The 15,952-nt window shown below is 36.9% G+C and overlaps 2 protein-coding genes across 2 annotated transcripts; both read right to left on the reverse strand.

Moving 5' to 3' along the window:
- Positions 1–117: 117 nt before the first annotated feature.
- On the reverse strand, positions 118–4,610 carry LOC103965510 (WD-40 repeat-containing protein MSI1). Its single transcript, XM_009378583.3, has 6 exons — positions 4,068–4,610; positions 3,149–3,475; positions 2,761–2,913; positions 1,753–1,877; positions 1,552–1,647; positions 118–567 (listed from the first exon to the last, which is right to left on the reverse strand). Exons 1-6 carry the CDS (start codon positions 4,410–4,412, stop codon positions 345–347), a joined length of 1,269 nt encoding a protein of 422 aa, XP_009376858.1. The 5' UTR covers positions 4,413–4,610; the 3' UTR covers positions 118–344.
- Positions 4,611–6,365: 1,755 nt separating this feature from the next.
- On the reverse strand, positions 6,366–13,078 carry LOC103965511 (ribose-phosphate pyrophosphokinase 1). The gene is made up of 9 exons (XM_009378584.3): positions 12,825–13,078; positions 12,491–12,670; positions 11,028–11,276; positions 10,434–10,577; positions 9,869–10,036; positions 8,912–8,981; positions 7,763–7,844; positions 7,048–7,207; positions 6,366–6,716 (listed from the first exon to the last, which is right to left on the reverse strand). Exons 1-9 carry the CDS (start codon positions 12,939–12,941, stop codon positions 6,678–6,680), a joined length of 1,209 nt encoding a protein of 402 aa, XP_009376859.2. The 5' UTR covers positions 12,942–13,078; the 3' UTR covers positions 6,366–6,677.
- Between the last annotated feature and the right edge of the window lie 2,874 nt (positions 13,079–15,952).

The raw sequence follows: 15,952 nt of genomic DNA on the forward strand, positions 1-15,952 counted from the left end.
ACTAGGTAAGTACTTTAGTGCTTCCTGGAAAACTACCTCCTAATAAGCAGACCTGGTGTTTTTTGAATGATGTTTCTAATGAACTACTAATCTTATGACCAAAAAATAGTACAAAGATTCATTCGAAAATTACTTCCACGCCGAAGTACTGCATATAATTACTAAGCATGGGTCAAATACATTACTCATCTGACTCAGTAAACAACACACAAATCCTCAAATGCAATGGTGAAAAGGGAAGAAAAGAAGAAAGTTACACAAAAACATAAATAAACAAAGCGCTGCATGCCTCCTTCCCTAATTAGCTTTGACTGACTACATTTGGCTAAGTATTGGAAATTACACTAAGGCTTTGCCGGTTCTTCAGGTAAATCATCTTCGTCATGGTAAATGTTCTCTGCCATCTGCCAAATCTGGAGTATGTTATCTTCAGCCACGCTAGAAATAACCCAATCTTCACACGGGTTCCACGAAAAATCAGATATTTTACTGGTGTGACCCCCATGAATAAAAAGTAACTCTGGGGGGCCGTCTTCTGCATCCTCTGGTGTCTGCTCTTCATCAATTCTGTAGAGAACGAAGTTATAACATTTAAGTTAAGATTTGTTTTCATGCAAATATAATATACAGTACACAATGATCAAAAAAAGTTTATAGGGCACCATAATTATACAGGTGCGGATGCTTATCCAACCTATGTTCGAAGATTCTTTCTTTATTGACAAAAGTAAGCATGAAAAGAGAGATCTCCAAATACATCAATTAAGTCCAAAAATTAAAAGAGATGCACATCAGAGACAAATATACCCTTGTTATCTTCATATGAAAGCTAGTATAGCAACTAAACCTGGGACATAAGATGAAAGGGAGGAGTGGCGTAATAGTACTGACCAAGATACATATATAATGTTTTTAAGTTCCAACTCTGAGGATAGTCCACCATACCCCTGGTTTTGCCAGTGTCATTTTATATTTATTTCCAGAGTTTCTTTGCTGTATCAAAAACCATTTATTGAGGCTTGTGTCGAAAATTTTGCCAAAGCGTCTATTGTGAGATCCAATGAAATGTTCAAGTGGAATTTGCATTTATGTATTTGTTACTGTGTACCCAAATATATCTGTCTTCTAATGTGAGGTCTCAATTGGCTTCATTAACTCTGGCCTTTTGTTTTCTGCACACTAATACTTAGTTTGGCTACTCTCTTTGGTTCATTAACTCTTAGGACGAGCTTTGGATGTATGTGCCTGCTATATACTTCAACGCTCAAAATATAGAGAGGATGATGCGTACGTGTGGTCTGATGCCTAAGACCCCTACATTTTTATGATGCTTTAGGCTCCACTGACTCTTACTTTCCTGATGTATCTATCACAGTTCTCATATCTGGTTTCCCAACTAAACCACTATTCTAGAGCCATAACCTAAATGCTTTCACAAGAACAGGCTCTCGAAATATATTGATTTCTGTTAAAATAGAACAAGTTGGAGTGAAGAATGCCACTCCCTATAAAACAAAGATAAAATATGACACACGGTTCTTTAAGGAATACCTGCTAAGATCCCAAACCATGAGTCTCCTACCAAGACAACAAGAAGCTAAGATAGTTTCATTCTTTGGATTCCAACCGACTTGGAAAACCTCCTCCCTGAAATACCACAAAAATAAAACTTGATATCAGATCTATAGACTGATTACAGCAAAAGATAACTTTGGACATCCAATTTTATATGGTCCAGGTAAGGATCCTTACTTATGGCAATCAAAGGTGTGGAGTGCAGTATTGATTTTGCGTAGATCAAACAGTTTAACAGTTTTGTCAGTAGATCCAGTTGCAACAACCCATTCATTGAAGGGATTGAAAGCCAAACAGTTAACCTGAAAAAAATATTACATAAACAAGCTACTTTAAAATTGTCCAAAATTTCCAAGGCTATAATATCACAGAGAACTAATCCGTTCATCACTTGTAATATTAGATAAAGAAAACTAAAAGCCTCGCAAATGTTGCAAAATTGTAACAGATATATTACTTGACACAAAGTTTATCAGCTCTAGAGTCTAGAAGTAAAAAAATCACACAGGACTTTGCCTGCTAAGATGACTCACACCTAAAAACATCATAACTATCTCAACAATGATTGCTTGCTTTTGTTTCTATTAGGTATCCGACAACCCTGCAATAAAGTAAAAAAAATCCATTGTAACAAATTGACCAAGCTATCTAATATTGCCGAAATGTCACTAATACAAAAGTTTCCTTTTCAGTATTAACAAAATGTCAATAATTATACGTAAAAGCTGCCACCCTAGCCTTCCTGAATAGCCATCATTGTCTCAGTCCTTTCCAGGTTTCCACAAAAGATCTACAGATTTTCATCAGGCTTTTCAATTACCAAAATAGAAGTATTCATCAACTGGCTAGAAACTCTTTGAATCAGTGATGGCAAAATTAGCTTAAGGGCACCAATTTACAGCAATCAAAACATATAAATTTGTATGTTAGAACATAAAACACGAGAGCTTTTCAATTTTATCAACATACAGTATTCATCAACTGGCTAAAAACACAAACACTTCGCTTTGGATAGAAAAAATTAGCTAAAGGCACCAATTTACAGCAATCAAAACATATCAATTTGAATGTTAGAACATTATATAGAACAGACCTGAATGTATCAAGATTGACATTTAAATCTTAAATGCATAAACATCAAATATCTGTAGCAATGACAGAATATTTCAATTTCACATCACTCACCTCACTCTGATGAGCAACCACAGATTGGACAGGCTTGGTAACTGATGGAGTCCGGAGATCCCATATGAGAAGGTATTGATCATCACCAACAGAACCAAATAAGTACTCATGCCTCAAATGCCATGCTACATCTTCCACAACACCTTCATGAACCTAATCCAGGAACCATTTCAAACAACATTAAAATTTTAAATAAAAGATGCGGAGAAGCAGCAATTGTATAAAGTGCTATCTTATTGCATCGAAACTCAACATGTTACTGCCATCATGTTTAAAGATAGCCTTACTCTGGTATATGTGCAAATTTAGCCTTTTCTTTACTTTAAAAATAGCAACAGCTACACAGAATCGTCTGTATCAAATTGCACACATAGCTGTAGAGACATACCTTAAATATCTGCATAGCTTCAAGAGTTTTGTTCTTAGCAGTCGCATTAATGTCCCACAGGCATATCTGAGCATCATCCGAACCACTGAGTAAATGACCCTGCTTGAACTTACTCCACGATAAACCATATCCTTCAGTGCTGTGGCCCCTCAGCCTTAAATCAGGACTGCATGCACCATCCAATGGAGGCTTCGATGGATGTTTGCTATAATCGAACACAAAAACTTCAGCATTAACAGTCTTTGTGGCAATAATAAATGGATTCTGAGGCATATATCGAGCCCGATTAACCTCTCCATCATGATTTATTTGCTGGATTATTTGCACCTGCAAGAAAATTTAAGACCACATATCTGATTCCATTTAGACATATCATATCTGCAAATACAGCATAAACCAATATACAGTGTTTTAGTTCAGTTATTAGAGTGTCATACGGGCTGCAGCTCATAACGTTTTTGGTTCTTGGACTCTAAGGACATTTATCCTATACCAATGGCCATTGGTACTTTTCTAATTCAAACCAGTGCATCCAGCCTTATGGAACCAACTTGGAACACATTCAGGAAGCTTGTGTGTTTTCTCCTTTTCGGATAAACTGAATTTCCTTTCTGTTTCGTTCTTCCTCTAATTCTTAATAAACAACTTTAGCCAAAAATAAAATCCTTACAATGACCAAAAACAAAATAAATTGACTGAAAGTTCAATAATTGTTTTTTATTTGTAACATACAGGATAGACATTTAATACCAAAAAAATTAAAAATTCGAAATTTCTTGTATTTCCTAGCAGTTCCTCTGCACCCAAACAGGCCCACATTGCAAAACCCCCCAATTTGAAATCTTTAACAAATCAGTACGAACTATTCATGTTCCTAGCCACAAAATGCTTAAACCCGGACCACAAAATCAAGCGTTACCTTTCCATTGGCGCAACCGAAACCGCCAACCTCTGCACGATCATCGTCATAATGGCGAGCATCGTTCTCGGCATCCTCCAATGGCAGCTGGACCTGAGCAAGCATAAGGTAATTTGGCTCGTTCTCGGAGGTGTGGGTCCCCAAAATCATCTTCTGCACCGAATAGTCCTTCCCCGGAGGCTCTTCTCGGTCGGGAAGCCACTCCACCGTAAGCGACGGCCATTCTAAGGCATGGGTTATGACCAGATCGTACAAAAACGGTGTGTTCTTCTTCCATATCTTGTACTCCTCGTTTATCAGCCGCTCCTCTATCTCTCCCCTCATTTCTTCGTCGTCTTTGCCCATGCTCTTCCTTCCACTTTCTCGGAAATTTTCGGATTTTCTCGAGAAAATTGTTGAATCTGAGGTGTGGGTTCTTGGCGGGAATTTGGTAGAGACAAACCCTAAATGTAGGGTATGAGGACTCTGAGTGAAAAGGGGAGAGCGTGTTTGGAACTTTGGAGAAGTGAGAGATGTTGGGCTTTTCTGGCGGGGTCTTTGGTTTGGGAAGCTCCAAGGGATTTACGGGGTTATACCGTTTCCATTATAATTTTTTTCTTTTCAATATGTACTTCTGATTTTCTATTTTAATATGCAACCATTTAGTACTATAGTATAGTGATATTTATTTTTACTTATAGAGAGGTTTTATATTCGATTCTCGTAAAAGAAAATTTGAATCATATTATTACTAGCACGTTGTAAGGTTACGTCCACTCTCTTCCTTTAGTACAGATAATATCTTTGGTTCATTTCGGTTTTGGGGTGAGAACCAAAAGGGAACCAAACCATTTTATTTCGGTTTGGTTTGTTTCTGTTTCAAACGGTTTTATTTTAGCTTGCACCTCACTTGTAGGCTCTTAAAAAATTAGCATTAATACAAGTATTCAACATTCAAACAAACTAAAAGGTTCAAAACCTAGTCATTTGCAAGCCAAATGCTTTATGGCGTTAATCAACTCAATTGAAAAAAATTCATGATCACCATCACCATAATGAAATTCAACGTGAAACAATGTTCAACATCAAAATGCCTAGTGGCATTAGGTTAGGATAACTAAATTGAAAAGATTAAGTTTACCATACAAAATTAGAGTTCAAACAAAGTTCAATGTCAAAATGCCTTTTGATATAAGCATTAGTACAACCCGAAAAAATAAACTGTTCATGCAATTAAAAAAGTTTTGGTGTTTTAAGTCACTACTTTGAATCATTCAACCATTTACCTTTCCATTTCTTTTTAACGCTAACTCTATCAAGGTTTAAGAGGGCCTTGAGACCTTGAGCTTGTGAACGGGCTTGAGAAGGCGATACTTTGGAAGACATTCAACCTTGTAAAAGTGAAACCGATGAATGAGAAGCTATTAAACTTTATGAACTAGAAACTTGAGATTACCTTGAAACTTGTGGTTGAGGATTAAGAGTAAGATAACCGATGCTTAAATTCGAATCGATCAACTCTACACAATACAAAAACATAAACATTATAAATTACATTAGTTAACTGCTAAAAAGTAGATATATTCATAAATCATCACCAAAGAACTTTCCCACCACCATTCCCGGCCTACTTTTTAACCAATTTTCCCATGGATATAAGCTTATGCTGCAGGATCAGAATGTTAGGGAATTTTGACAGTTGACCTCATTCGAATGGATATAAGCTTATGCACATACAAATTGCAAAGCAGTTTGCCTACCATTTGATATCTCAAGGCCTTGTTTAGTATTTTTTGTTGATCCAATTTTTGGTTTTCAAAAAACAGGAGTAAATTACTTATTACTTGTCGGTTTAAAAAACTAAAATTCAATAAAAAAAGGATACCAAACAGGCACTAAACACGTTCATGTTCTTCTAGTTTAGCGATCACGGTAAGAAAATACAAATCATTTTTCAGCTTTCTCATTATTACGAGTAAGGAATTGAAGCTTCAATTCATCATTCTTCATGATGGTCTCTTGAGAGCAGAATAATTGATTAGCTAACCACCACAGATGACTCCCAGGCTCTCAACTTTTCTTTCTTTTGTTTCTTAACCTCGATACTCATTGGATGCACAGCCCTCGGTTTCTCAGGTTGGCCTTCATCATCGGACATCAATGCTTCATCGTCAACCCAATATGAAGCTTGCTTCAAGGCCAGAGTAGGACTGACACCAAAACATGATTCCGAGGGCACGTTGGGTGAAAATGAGTTTCAGAGACTAAGTGAGACTCGCAAGCAATTTCATAGGGTTAAATCGAAATTAATGAAAAAGATAAAAAGGCGAGTACAATGTGATTGATTACTCAACAACATTTGAGCTTACAAGGTCAAAACAATGATATCATACAACCACCTAATAATTTTTTCCGCAAAATGGGGAGAAATGAGATTTGTGAAGCCCTAGGCGGGATTATCTTCCCAACAACCTTCGGTTGTACAAAGTTCCAAAACAACAATCTATGAAGCAGGGCGTCTCTCTCTGTGGAAAACTTTTATTTTTCTATTGACAATCCTGTTTCCGACGAGGTAGCTAGCTATACGGCAGTAACAGAAGCTGGGAGGGCACACCGCCAACATGAATTTGATCAATCAATGCCCAAGGTGGAATAGGGTTCATAGCCACCCTGACAAAAATTCAAAACGAAAACTCTCAGCGAGTCAGCACTGCTTTCCCGACTTAAATTGTAAAAACTATGTAAACGCTTAACTCCTATTCTCCCTAGAAAGTAAGATTTGTAATAGAACCTCAAAGGGAAGTACAGAGCAAGAATCAAATGGTTTTAACACATGAAGCAGAGACGCATGACAGTTTTTGCCCTTGCCCACTGACTTCATTAGGTTTTTATACACAGGCCAATCGCCAGACCGATTGAATTTGTTTATGTAACAGGGGAGAATGGACTAATTTTCTGTAAGAATCGTATTAAACAAATTTTATTGATATATGCTACTCACAGAGCAGTCATCATGAACACGCCATATGGTCTCGCCCAGAAGATTTGCTACTGACAAGACAGTTAGCTGGGGAAAATAATTCTGCTCCGACACTGGAATGGTATTTGTTATGATCACCTCTTGAAACAAACCGCTCGACAGCCTCTCGATCGCAGGAGGGCTGCAAAAGGACAAAGGATAAAAGTAAATATTCTAGCGTGCTGTTGCATATACTGACTACGGCCTACAGCAATATCAACTGTCAACATTAGTTTCATGCAGAAAATACGTATGAACAAATAAAAGGCTCTCCCTAAAACTCATTCCTTCAAATGTCACAAATGCCAATCACCTAGAGATGACATTTAAATATCAAAACTGCGGATTTTTTTATTGGATCCTTTCACCTAATCATAACGCATATTTGAACAGATGTAGATGGCCGAGTGCATTAAACTCCCACTAATGTGGGTTCGGAGGAATGCAAGATAAATCCACCTATATTTCCACAGAGGGTGTTCCTGCAATCATCGGGTCTTAGGCAAGCCAAACCATTAATGCTAAAGGCCACTCTGTCCAAATCATGCCAATATGTATCAAATAAGATTGGGAAAAGGGAAAATTGATTGTTGGCTCCAGTGGATGTTTTAAAGATCATAACCCTGGCTTAAAACGCTCTTTGTGTCATGCTAAATGAGTGAAAGTGGAGATTGATGCACATATAAATTCCACGTACCTAAAAACCGCATGCGTACTGCATGCATAGACTTCCCTGGCACCCTCTTGATGTAGTAAGGCAGCACCTTTCGTAATAGTCCCTACAACCAAACATCCAAACAATGATACTCTGGTGCAAGAATAACAACTAAGAATATAACTGCAAAGACTAGTTGATAACAGAGGAAACTGCTATGAAAACATCAATCAATTCAAAACCAGGACAGTGAATCAATAGTGTTTGTGGCATTTGTAGCTAAGATGGTTAAAAATTGAAAATACAAGTTGTGTGAACAAACTTGTGATTTCGTGAAACTAGACTTTCGTATAACCGAGAGGGATTTTTGCGTATTCATTTATGCACAATTAAGAGCTCTTACACTAATGGCTGTAGACGTCCAAAATTGTAAAAGAATATCTGGATTTGGAACAGTGCTAATAACCAACTATCCAATGCTGATCCCAGGCACATTTCATACTTAAGGTTTTAGTAAGTGGGCCACTCAAGTGTGGAATGCACATACAGTCAAAATTGAGGGGTCGCGACAGGGATAGCTTCCCTTAGAATCTCTCTAAGGTTTGATGATTTCCACACCATCAGATAACCCCCTGTATAGTCTTAGGCACGAACTTTCAAGGTAAACTGACATAAAGGGCTATCAAAAGGGGAATAACCCACTTCTTCAAGCCTCCAAGATACAATTTAAATGCTGTGCACATTAATCAAGTCTCCGTCAAAATGAAAATTTGTTCCAATCCTGATCTACATTTAGATGTCCTTATAGTTACATTTATGAAGATGAACTAGTACAATGCAATGCTTCCTATGGTTAAAAGATACGGGTTCCAATCCACAAAAAAAAACTATACTATTATTATTTGTATTGGTTGAAATATATTTCTCATTTCTTTTCATATGAGAGATGTAATAGTTCTTTTCAGCCCCTGTTACCCCCTATTTCTGATTTTACTAAGATGATTTCTATTTCCATAATACTCGCGTCATAGGCAAGATCCTTTTTTAATGATTATGATTTCTCCAGACAATAGCTTTACCATCACGAGCTAGGCTCATCATCAATATCTAAGTGTTCTATATTATGTCATATCATTGTCGGTACTCTATATGATCGATTATGTAAACAGATTAGAGCATGTACAAACTAACCAGCTGTGTCAATCATGTCATCCACCATAACTGCTACTTTTCCCTTCACATCACCGATCAAATTCATCACCTGCAAAAGAGATACAGAAATGAATTCCAAGATATGTTTCCATGGGGAACCCAAAAAATAAAACTTATGCATATGTGGATGACTGTCCTTTGATTAAAGTGAGAGAAGAGAGAGAGAAGAGAGAGAAGAAGAAAAGAAAGAAAGGTGGGTCATTCACAAAAATCAAGAGACGCTTTTAGGAAATCCAGAGTTTTGAAAGAGAAATATGGTAAAAATACGGGCATATTCAACAATCATTGTCAGAATGTAAGCACAGGGGGTGAGAAAAGTGGTAATAGCTCGGGTGAATGGAGTTTATTGTCCGGATAAAGATGGCAGAAATGCAATCAAGTCATCATATTCTCAAAGAGAAGTAGCAACACTGGCTATGTCAGGACTCAGAGGTAAACAGAAGTAAGAACAATAAGATATCTGAAGTTGTCCCAGAGAATAATATCACAGATAAAATAGGTTGCCATTACGAATGATGAGGTCAAGGAGTATCAACTGAGTAAGGAGGGAGTTTTTAAATGATTTCAAAGAAGTGTACAACAATTGATTCAGACTTCCAAGATTATGTGTTGTTATTTTCAGGAGGTGGAGGTTGTGCATTAATGGATGTTTCAAGTCGGTTAATTTTAGAGTTAAATAATAGTTTTTTTCAGACTGTTTTCGAAAATGCAACATCATGAAATTAACTTGGTCCCTCATAGTCTGCACTAGTTTATCTAAGCTTGATATATGATGTAAAAGCATTCCGGTTTCACAATAATTTACCTTTCCAACAATTTCATGTGTTGCTTCAAATATAATGAAAGAACAAGACTTCTTCTCAAAAAAAAAAAAGGAACAAGACAATCATAGGAGGCAAATCAGATAGTCGTCAAACCCATCTGAATAGATAGTACCTCTGCCACATTGTGCCCATGACGTCTTTTATCAACAATGGCTAAAGGAGCATCAAATAATTTTTTTGCAAATGCACGAGCTCTAGCAACACCCCCAACATCTGGTGAGACCACTACCAAATCATCAGAGCATATAGTCTTGCTGGCGAGGTAATCAAGTATCACAGGCTGTGAGGACATAAAAAAAAAGGTTATAAAGAAGGTGAACCACATAGGAGATGTCCAACAATTCGAACTCTGTGATCAACAGTATTTAAAATCTTATACCCCTCAGGAGTTTGAGAGAAGAACCCAGTACATTCCTAAATAAGCATATATACTTTAAATAGCTAAATCAAGCAAAGTGAATTTTATCAAAATCCTTATAAAATTGTTTCCTTAAAAGATTTCTAGACACAAATATATTTATAGTTCAAAGGAATATCTCTTTCAGCCAGTTTAACACATAATATGTCAATTCAAATAGATTTTATTTCAGGTAGCCAAGCAACATTCTTGTAAGAGTCCAACATCCCCGGGTCCGTGAATTATGAAACAAAAGGGAGTGAAGTATTACAGGTATTACCTGACCATATACATGATCCACAGCAATATCAAAATATCCCATTGACTGCCCAGAATGAAGATCGCATGCAAGAACACGATCTGCACCTGCTTCTGTAATCAAATTTGCAACAAGTTTGGCTGCAATAGATTCACGCCCTTGAGTCTGTAACAACAAACAATTTAAGATAATAATTAAAACAAATTCAAACTTAAAATTGGTTAAACCTTACATATCACCTTCAACTAAAATAACGGCATCGTGGAGTTTACCACAGAACGCATTTGTATATATGTTATCAACTCAGCATTCTAAACTTCTGCTTATTCATAATTCTATAGTGTAGCTCAACCCATTTGTGGAAAAATTCAAGCAAAAATAATACTTAAACTTACTTTTATGTTGATGACCTGAACTTTCTTAAAACCTAAAACCCCAATTTAAGGAATCTAACTTGCGTATTCGCAATAACTCTCCATCAAGATATTTAATTGAATTTTTGTACTACGACAAATGGGAATCAATTATTACCAGTAAGCTATATTTTGATGCTCAAAGTAAAAATTTACTAAAGATAATAAGTTTCAAGAGTCCTTGCTCATAATACGAAGTTACCTTTCTATCAGCCCTGGCATAGCCAAAATATGGAATCACAGCAGTGATATTCTTGGCTGAAGCCCTCCGACAAGCATCAATCATGACCAGAAGCTCCATAAGATTTTCGTTTGCAGGAGGACATGTGGGTTGCACAAGATATACATCACACCCTCTTACACTCTCTTGCAACTGAACATAAATCTCTCCATCAGCAAAGCGTTTGATCTTAATCCTTCCAAGTTCCAGACCCATGTAGCAAGCAATTTCCTTTCAAATAAAAACATTAGGTCAGACCATTGTGCAATTAAATGATTCATAAGTTTACAATACATTATGGCTACGCTTGCTTTGGGGAAATTGTTCCAAGCAGAAGGTTTCTGAATTAGAAAAACTTTGTGATGTTTGTTTGAATGGTCAACTTCCTGGAACATATGAGCATTTTTTTAGCTTGTGTGTCAGGAAATGTTTCCTTAAGAGACAAGGAGAGCAAATAAAAATTTCCTTTCCTTCCGTTAAGTCAAATGGCATAATTAAGGCAAAATTCTCTCGAGAGATTGTGTTTCTCAATCTACCAACAGTGAAAGATATTTCCAAGAAAATTTTTTGTGATTTAAGTTTTTTTTTTAATTTTTTTTTTTTGTTTTTTTTATTATTTTTTTTGCTTCAAATTTCTATTTCCTAAACAAGGATGCATCTTTCCAAACATACGAATACCAAAAGATGGGTAATGCAAATGACTATCACCATGAGCTATATATTTTATAGAAACAAAAGAAATTCAAATCATTACTTAAACAAGGATAATGATGCATTTTGACATATATTGTAAGTTGAGGAGTAAACGACAAAATCGATAACCAACAGCATTTTTGCATACAAATCTTGACACGCTAGCTAATATACTTTTATGTAGGGACCGTATCCTCTCTTCGATTTTGTTAATTCTCATTTATGATCTAGTAGATGTTCACAAATCCTTCTTCCCACTAGCTTTGTCATTCTAACTATCAACCATAACAAACTGACAGCCAAACCGATAAAGCAGAAAACTAATTACATACAATATACCTCCTTCGAACAATTTACTTATATATGTTCAGGTGAAACCATCAACAGTCAATTATTAGTACGTAGATAACTAATCAGTTTGTCCGATCCTCTGCATAATTTCCTTGGGTTTCTTGATCCTCATTTTTCCACAAGTAAATCTGACAGTTTCCAATTGCAAAACACCAGGAAACAATAAAAAAGAACAAGTAAACCCTGATTCCCAACACCTCTACCAAGTCCTCCTACTAACTCTTATGCAGAACCAAAAGGTCCAGAACTCAAACAATAACACACGAAACTTTTGGTATCTAATTTCCCTAATCTTATCATTAGCATGATAAAATACAATAAATCTTCATTGAATAACAAAATTATCATTCAAAAATACAAGCATAGACAATCTTAAGTGGCAAACTTGTCCAAAGCCAAACCTGAGAAAGCGCGGGGTTCGCAGTGCCCGAAAAGATCCTGAGCCTGGTATCATTCTTGCCAATTTCATTCATCAAATGTGTTTTCGTGGCCGAAAAATTCGATATCATATCTTCACTCCTGAAGAGTGGAACGCACGGCTTTCCATTTGCATACTTGAGAGGCCCTTCCACACTACACCTCTGCAACACATTATTCAGAACCAAGAAATTTGAAATCATATTATCGAAATACCGCTCCAATTGAAAATAATTAGCGAGAATATTCGAGAATTAGAGCATTTCTTGAACCAAGAAAATCAGAACATGAAAGCAAAGGAAGGCTACGGCAGCTTACAACGGCGTTTGGGACCGGGACTCGAGAGCGGGAGAAGTTGGCGATGTAAGCGCGAGTGTGTAAAGAGTTGCGAGAAGCGAGAGGGGACGGGGACACTGTGTGAAGCAGCGACGCCATTTCCTGGAGTTGGAGGTAGCAATCAGTTCTAGAGAGAAAGAGAGAGAGAGAGAGAGTTAGGGTTATGGTTAGGGTTAGGGTTTTAGAGAGTTGGTCGTCATGGGAAGGAGTGGTAGTAGAGTGGGAGGTTTATTGATTGTTTCTCAGCAAATGCTGCTGCTGCGAGTGGCGGGATGGGGCTCAGGGGAATGTGAGGAAGAAACAATACCCATTAAACATTTAGAGCAATTTCAGACCCAAAAAAAAAAAAAAAAAAAAAAATCTATTTTGAGAAAACTTTTCTTTATTTTCTATTTTTTGTTTTTAACTTTTCTTTTTGGTTTTTCCAACAAGGGCATGTTTGTAGATGCATCCAAAATGACTAAAAGCGTTTTTGGTGAAAGTCTTTCAATTCCAAAAGTATTTGAAGTGCATTTTGTAAGAAGCACTTTAAGTTTCTTTTTTGGATTCACTTGTATTTTTAGTAAAGATTAGTTTCAAAAGTATTTTTATCGAAAATGCTCAGTCATTTTAAAAACAATTTCAAACATACCTTTAAAAAGCACCATTTTAATTGTTTCACACATCTATGTCTAATCATGCTCTTTTTTATTTATTTATTGAATTCAATGATCATAAATGTGGGACCATGATTTTCTAGGGCCAGAGTAAAGGTGATTCGAATACCATCACCTCAAAAGTCTAGTCATAGACTCACCAGCTCCGAGCAGAGCTGGATCAGACGGAAGCAATGGTGCCACCATCACCCTGTTCCAAGGCATTAGGCAAAGTCCAAGTGACTCCGCTGGTATGACCAAACTTGTTTCACAAGCCATTTGATCTAATATGGATATGGACTCAATCAGATCCTTCATAAGTCTTGGATTTCCTACAATCCAGAAATTGGCATGCACCCCCAATAACCATAGCACCTAAGAAGGTGCAATATCTACTTCTAAATATCCTCTAGGATTCTCTTGGCTTAGAATGAGGATTATATCCTAAAAATATCTCTTTCCATAGTATAAATACACATATCTAAGGTTCGTCTCTGGGAACACAATATACTTTAACTCTCTTACCCATTGCTTGAGTCTAAAACAGCTTACTAACTTGATCGTCTGAAAGCTTCTGGCTGGCACACACACACCCCCTTCCCCCCTCCCCCAGGTCTTAGGCTTGCTCATGAATATTCTCTATTTTGCAGGTTATTCGAATTCGTGCTTTCACCATCCTCGGTGGTGCACATATTTGGTTCCAACAATTGGTGTTTTCATTGAAAGCGAACTTATATTCATCTTGACCATATCACCCTACCACTAACATATATGCCAAAGAAAGCTTAGTTAACATCAACGTTAATCCTGTTAGGGGGGGGACAACCCGCTTTCCGATGCGTCCATCGTTCCAAGGATAGATAATCCACATGAAATAACAATTGCACCTGGGATCAAAGAGGGCCCAGTCCACAAACCTCCTCCTTCCATGGACCAGATTTGGGAAACCCTAATGAAGATCAAAACCTCTTTTGATGAATTGGAAAATAGCTAAGTAACTGCTCGAGCTGAAAGCCACTCCGATATTGTGGACATAAAAAAAACGTATGAAAAACTTGGAAAATTCAAGCAGAACAACCTCTCAAACTTAGATCCCTGCTTTTGATTATGGAATATCAGTACTATAACCCTTGAAGGAGAACCTATAGTGTCGTCTGTTGTCCCAACTTCAGCAAACATCACTGATCTGACAAGGACCCCTTACGCGACGAACAGGTTGATAATGTGGCATCTTCAAATAGGCTTCGAGCCCCGCAAGAGTCTCATCTAATGAACACGATAAGGGCATTGAGATTGGAGCCCTACTGCTTGAGATTCGACGAGCCCGAATCCTCTAAAAAATAAGAACACTGACGCCCCATGAACAAGAAAAATCCTAGAGGCCTGGTTGGAGAAGGTAATCATCGTGCCCCTAGTAGGCCGATGGTTTGCTTCAAAAGTCTACTCTCGATGGCAATCAAAGCCATGCCTCCACCTGAAAATTTTTGCAACCATGGTTCAAGTCATTTCACGAAGATTCTGACTAGACTATCATATTATGATTATTAGAACGCCATGGCATACAATAACAATGATGTTTGGATGTGTAAGATGTTCTTGTCCACCCTAAAAAGACCGACTATGAGATGGTACTTAGAGTTGCGTCCATTGATTGCTTTGAAAGTCTATCTGAAATCTTCACCAACACTTACTCATTATACCATGACGTGCGCAAACGTCATGAAGCCATGTTAAGAATGGCTCCCTAGTCTAGAGAAAAAAACCTCGGAACCTATTTGAAGCGTTTATGTGTGGAGCTGGCAGAGGTTGAAAAGCCAGATGATAGGTTGGCCACCATGGCATTCAAGCAAGGCCTCTATGTCCACTCACCCCTTTCCCAAAAGCTAAATAAAAGTAAGTATGTGTCACGCCCTAACTCTAAGGGATATAGAATCCCACCTTTCCAAATTTGGAGGATGAATCATCACCAATCATTAACTCCTAAATTCCTAATGATTACAAAACTTGCCATCTCACCCTTAGTTGGTAAAAATATCAATCCAATTTCATATAATCACCCTTCTCCAATTCAAACTAAAAATATTTCTAATTACATATGAACATGAAATAATACTAGCTACTTTTGAAATAATTTTGTAGCAAAATGAACTTACGTTGAGACTAGTTTACACATCAAAAGTAAGTTCTTGTACACATAGCATATAAATAGAAATCCAATAAAATCATTACATAAAAATGACTTCACACATACACACACATATGTAAAATTTTTTTATTTTTAAAGACTAGGTATTACAATCTACCCTCCTTAAAATAAATTTCATCCTTGAAATTTGTAAAACCTTAAACATTGTATAAATAAAGTAAACATATCTCAAAGATATAAAAAAATATATCACAAAAATTATAGTAATAGTTAAAAACATTAAGAAAATATATAGTTATAGTGGTTGCTTGGAGACTACTCTTCCATGT

This window comes from the organism of the source record quoted next, unplaced genomic scaffold (assembly GCF_019419815.1).
Source record: "Pyrus x bretschneideri cultivar Hongxiangsu unplaced genomic scaffold, Pyrus_bretschneideri_v1 Contig35, whole genome shotgun sequence".
Lineage (NCBI taxonomy): Eukaryota > Viridiplantae > Streptophyta > Magnoliopsida > Rosales > Rosaceae > Pyrus > Pyrus x bretschneideri.

Excerpts from the sequence above, each read along its gene's own strand:
- LOC103965510 (XM_009378583.3), bottom strand. The coding sequence starts at position 4,412 with ATGGGCAAAGACGACGAAGAAATGAGGGGAGAGATAGAGGAGCGGCTG. Across the intron at positions 2,914-3,148 it reads AAGCTATGCAGATATTTAAG|GTTCATGAAGGTGTTGTGGA; the intron begins GTATGTCTCTAC and ends TTCCTGGATTAG. Across the intron at positions 568-1,551 it reads ATGGTTTGGGATCTTAGCAG|AATTGATGAAGAGCAGACAC; the intron begins GTATTCCTTAAA and ends CGTTCTCTACAG.
- LOC103965511 (XM_009378584.3), bottom strand. The coding sequence starts at position 12,941 with ATGGCGTCGCTGCTTCACACAGTGTCCCCGTCCCCTCTCGCTTCTCGC. Across the intron at positions 11,277-12,490 it reads CGAACCCCGCGCTTTCTCAG|GAAATTGCTTGCTACATGGG; the intron begins GTTTGGCTTTGG and ends TTTATTTGAAAG. Across the intron at positions 6,717-7,047 it reads GTGTTCATGATGACTGCTCT|GGTGGCTATGAACCCTATTC; the intron begins GTGAGTAGCATA and ends AATTTTTGTCAG.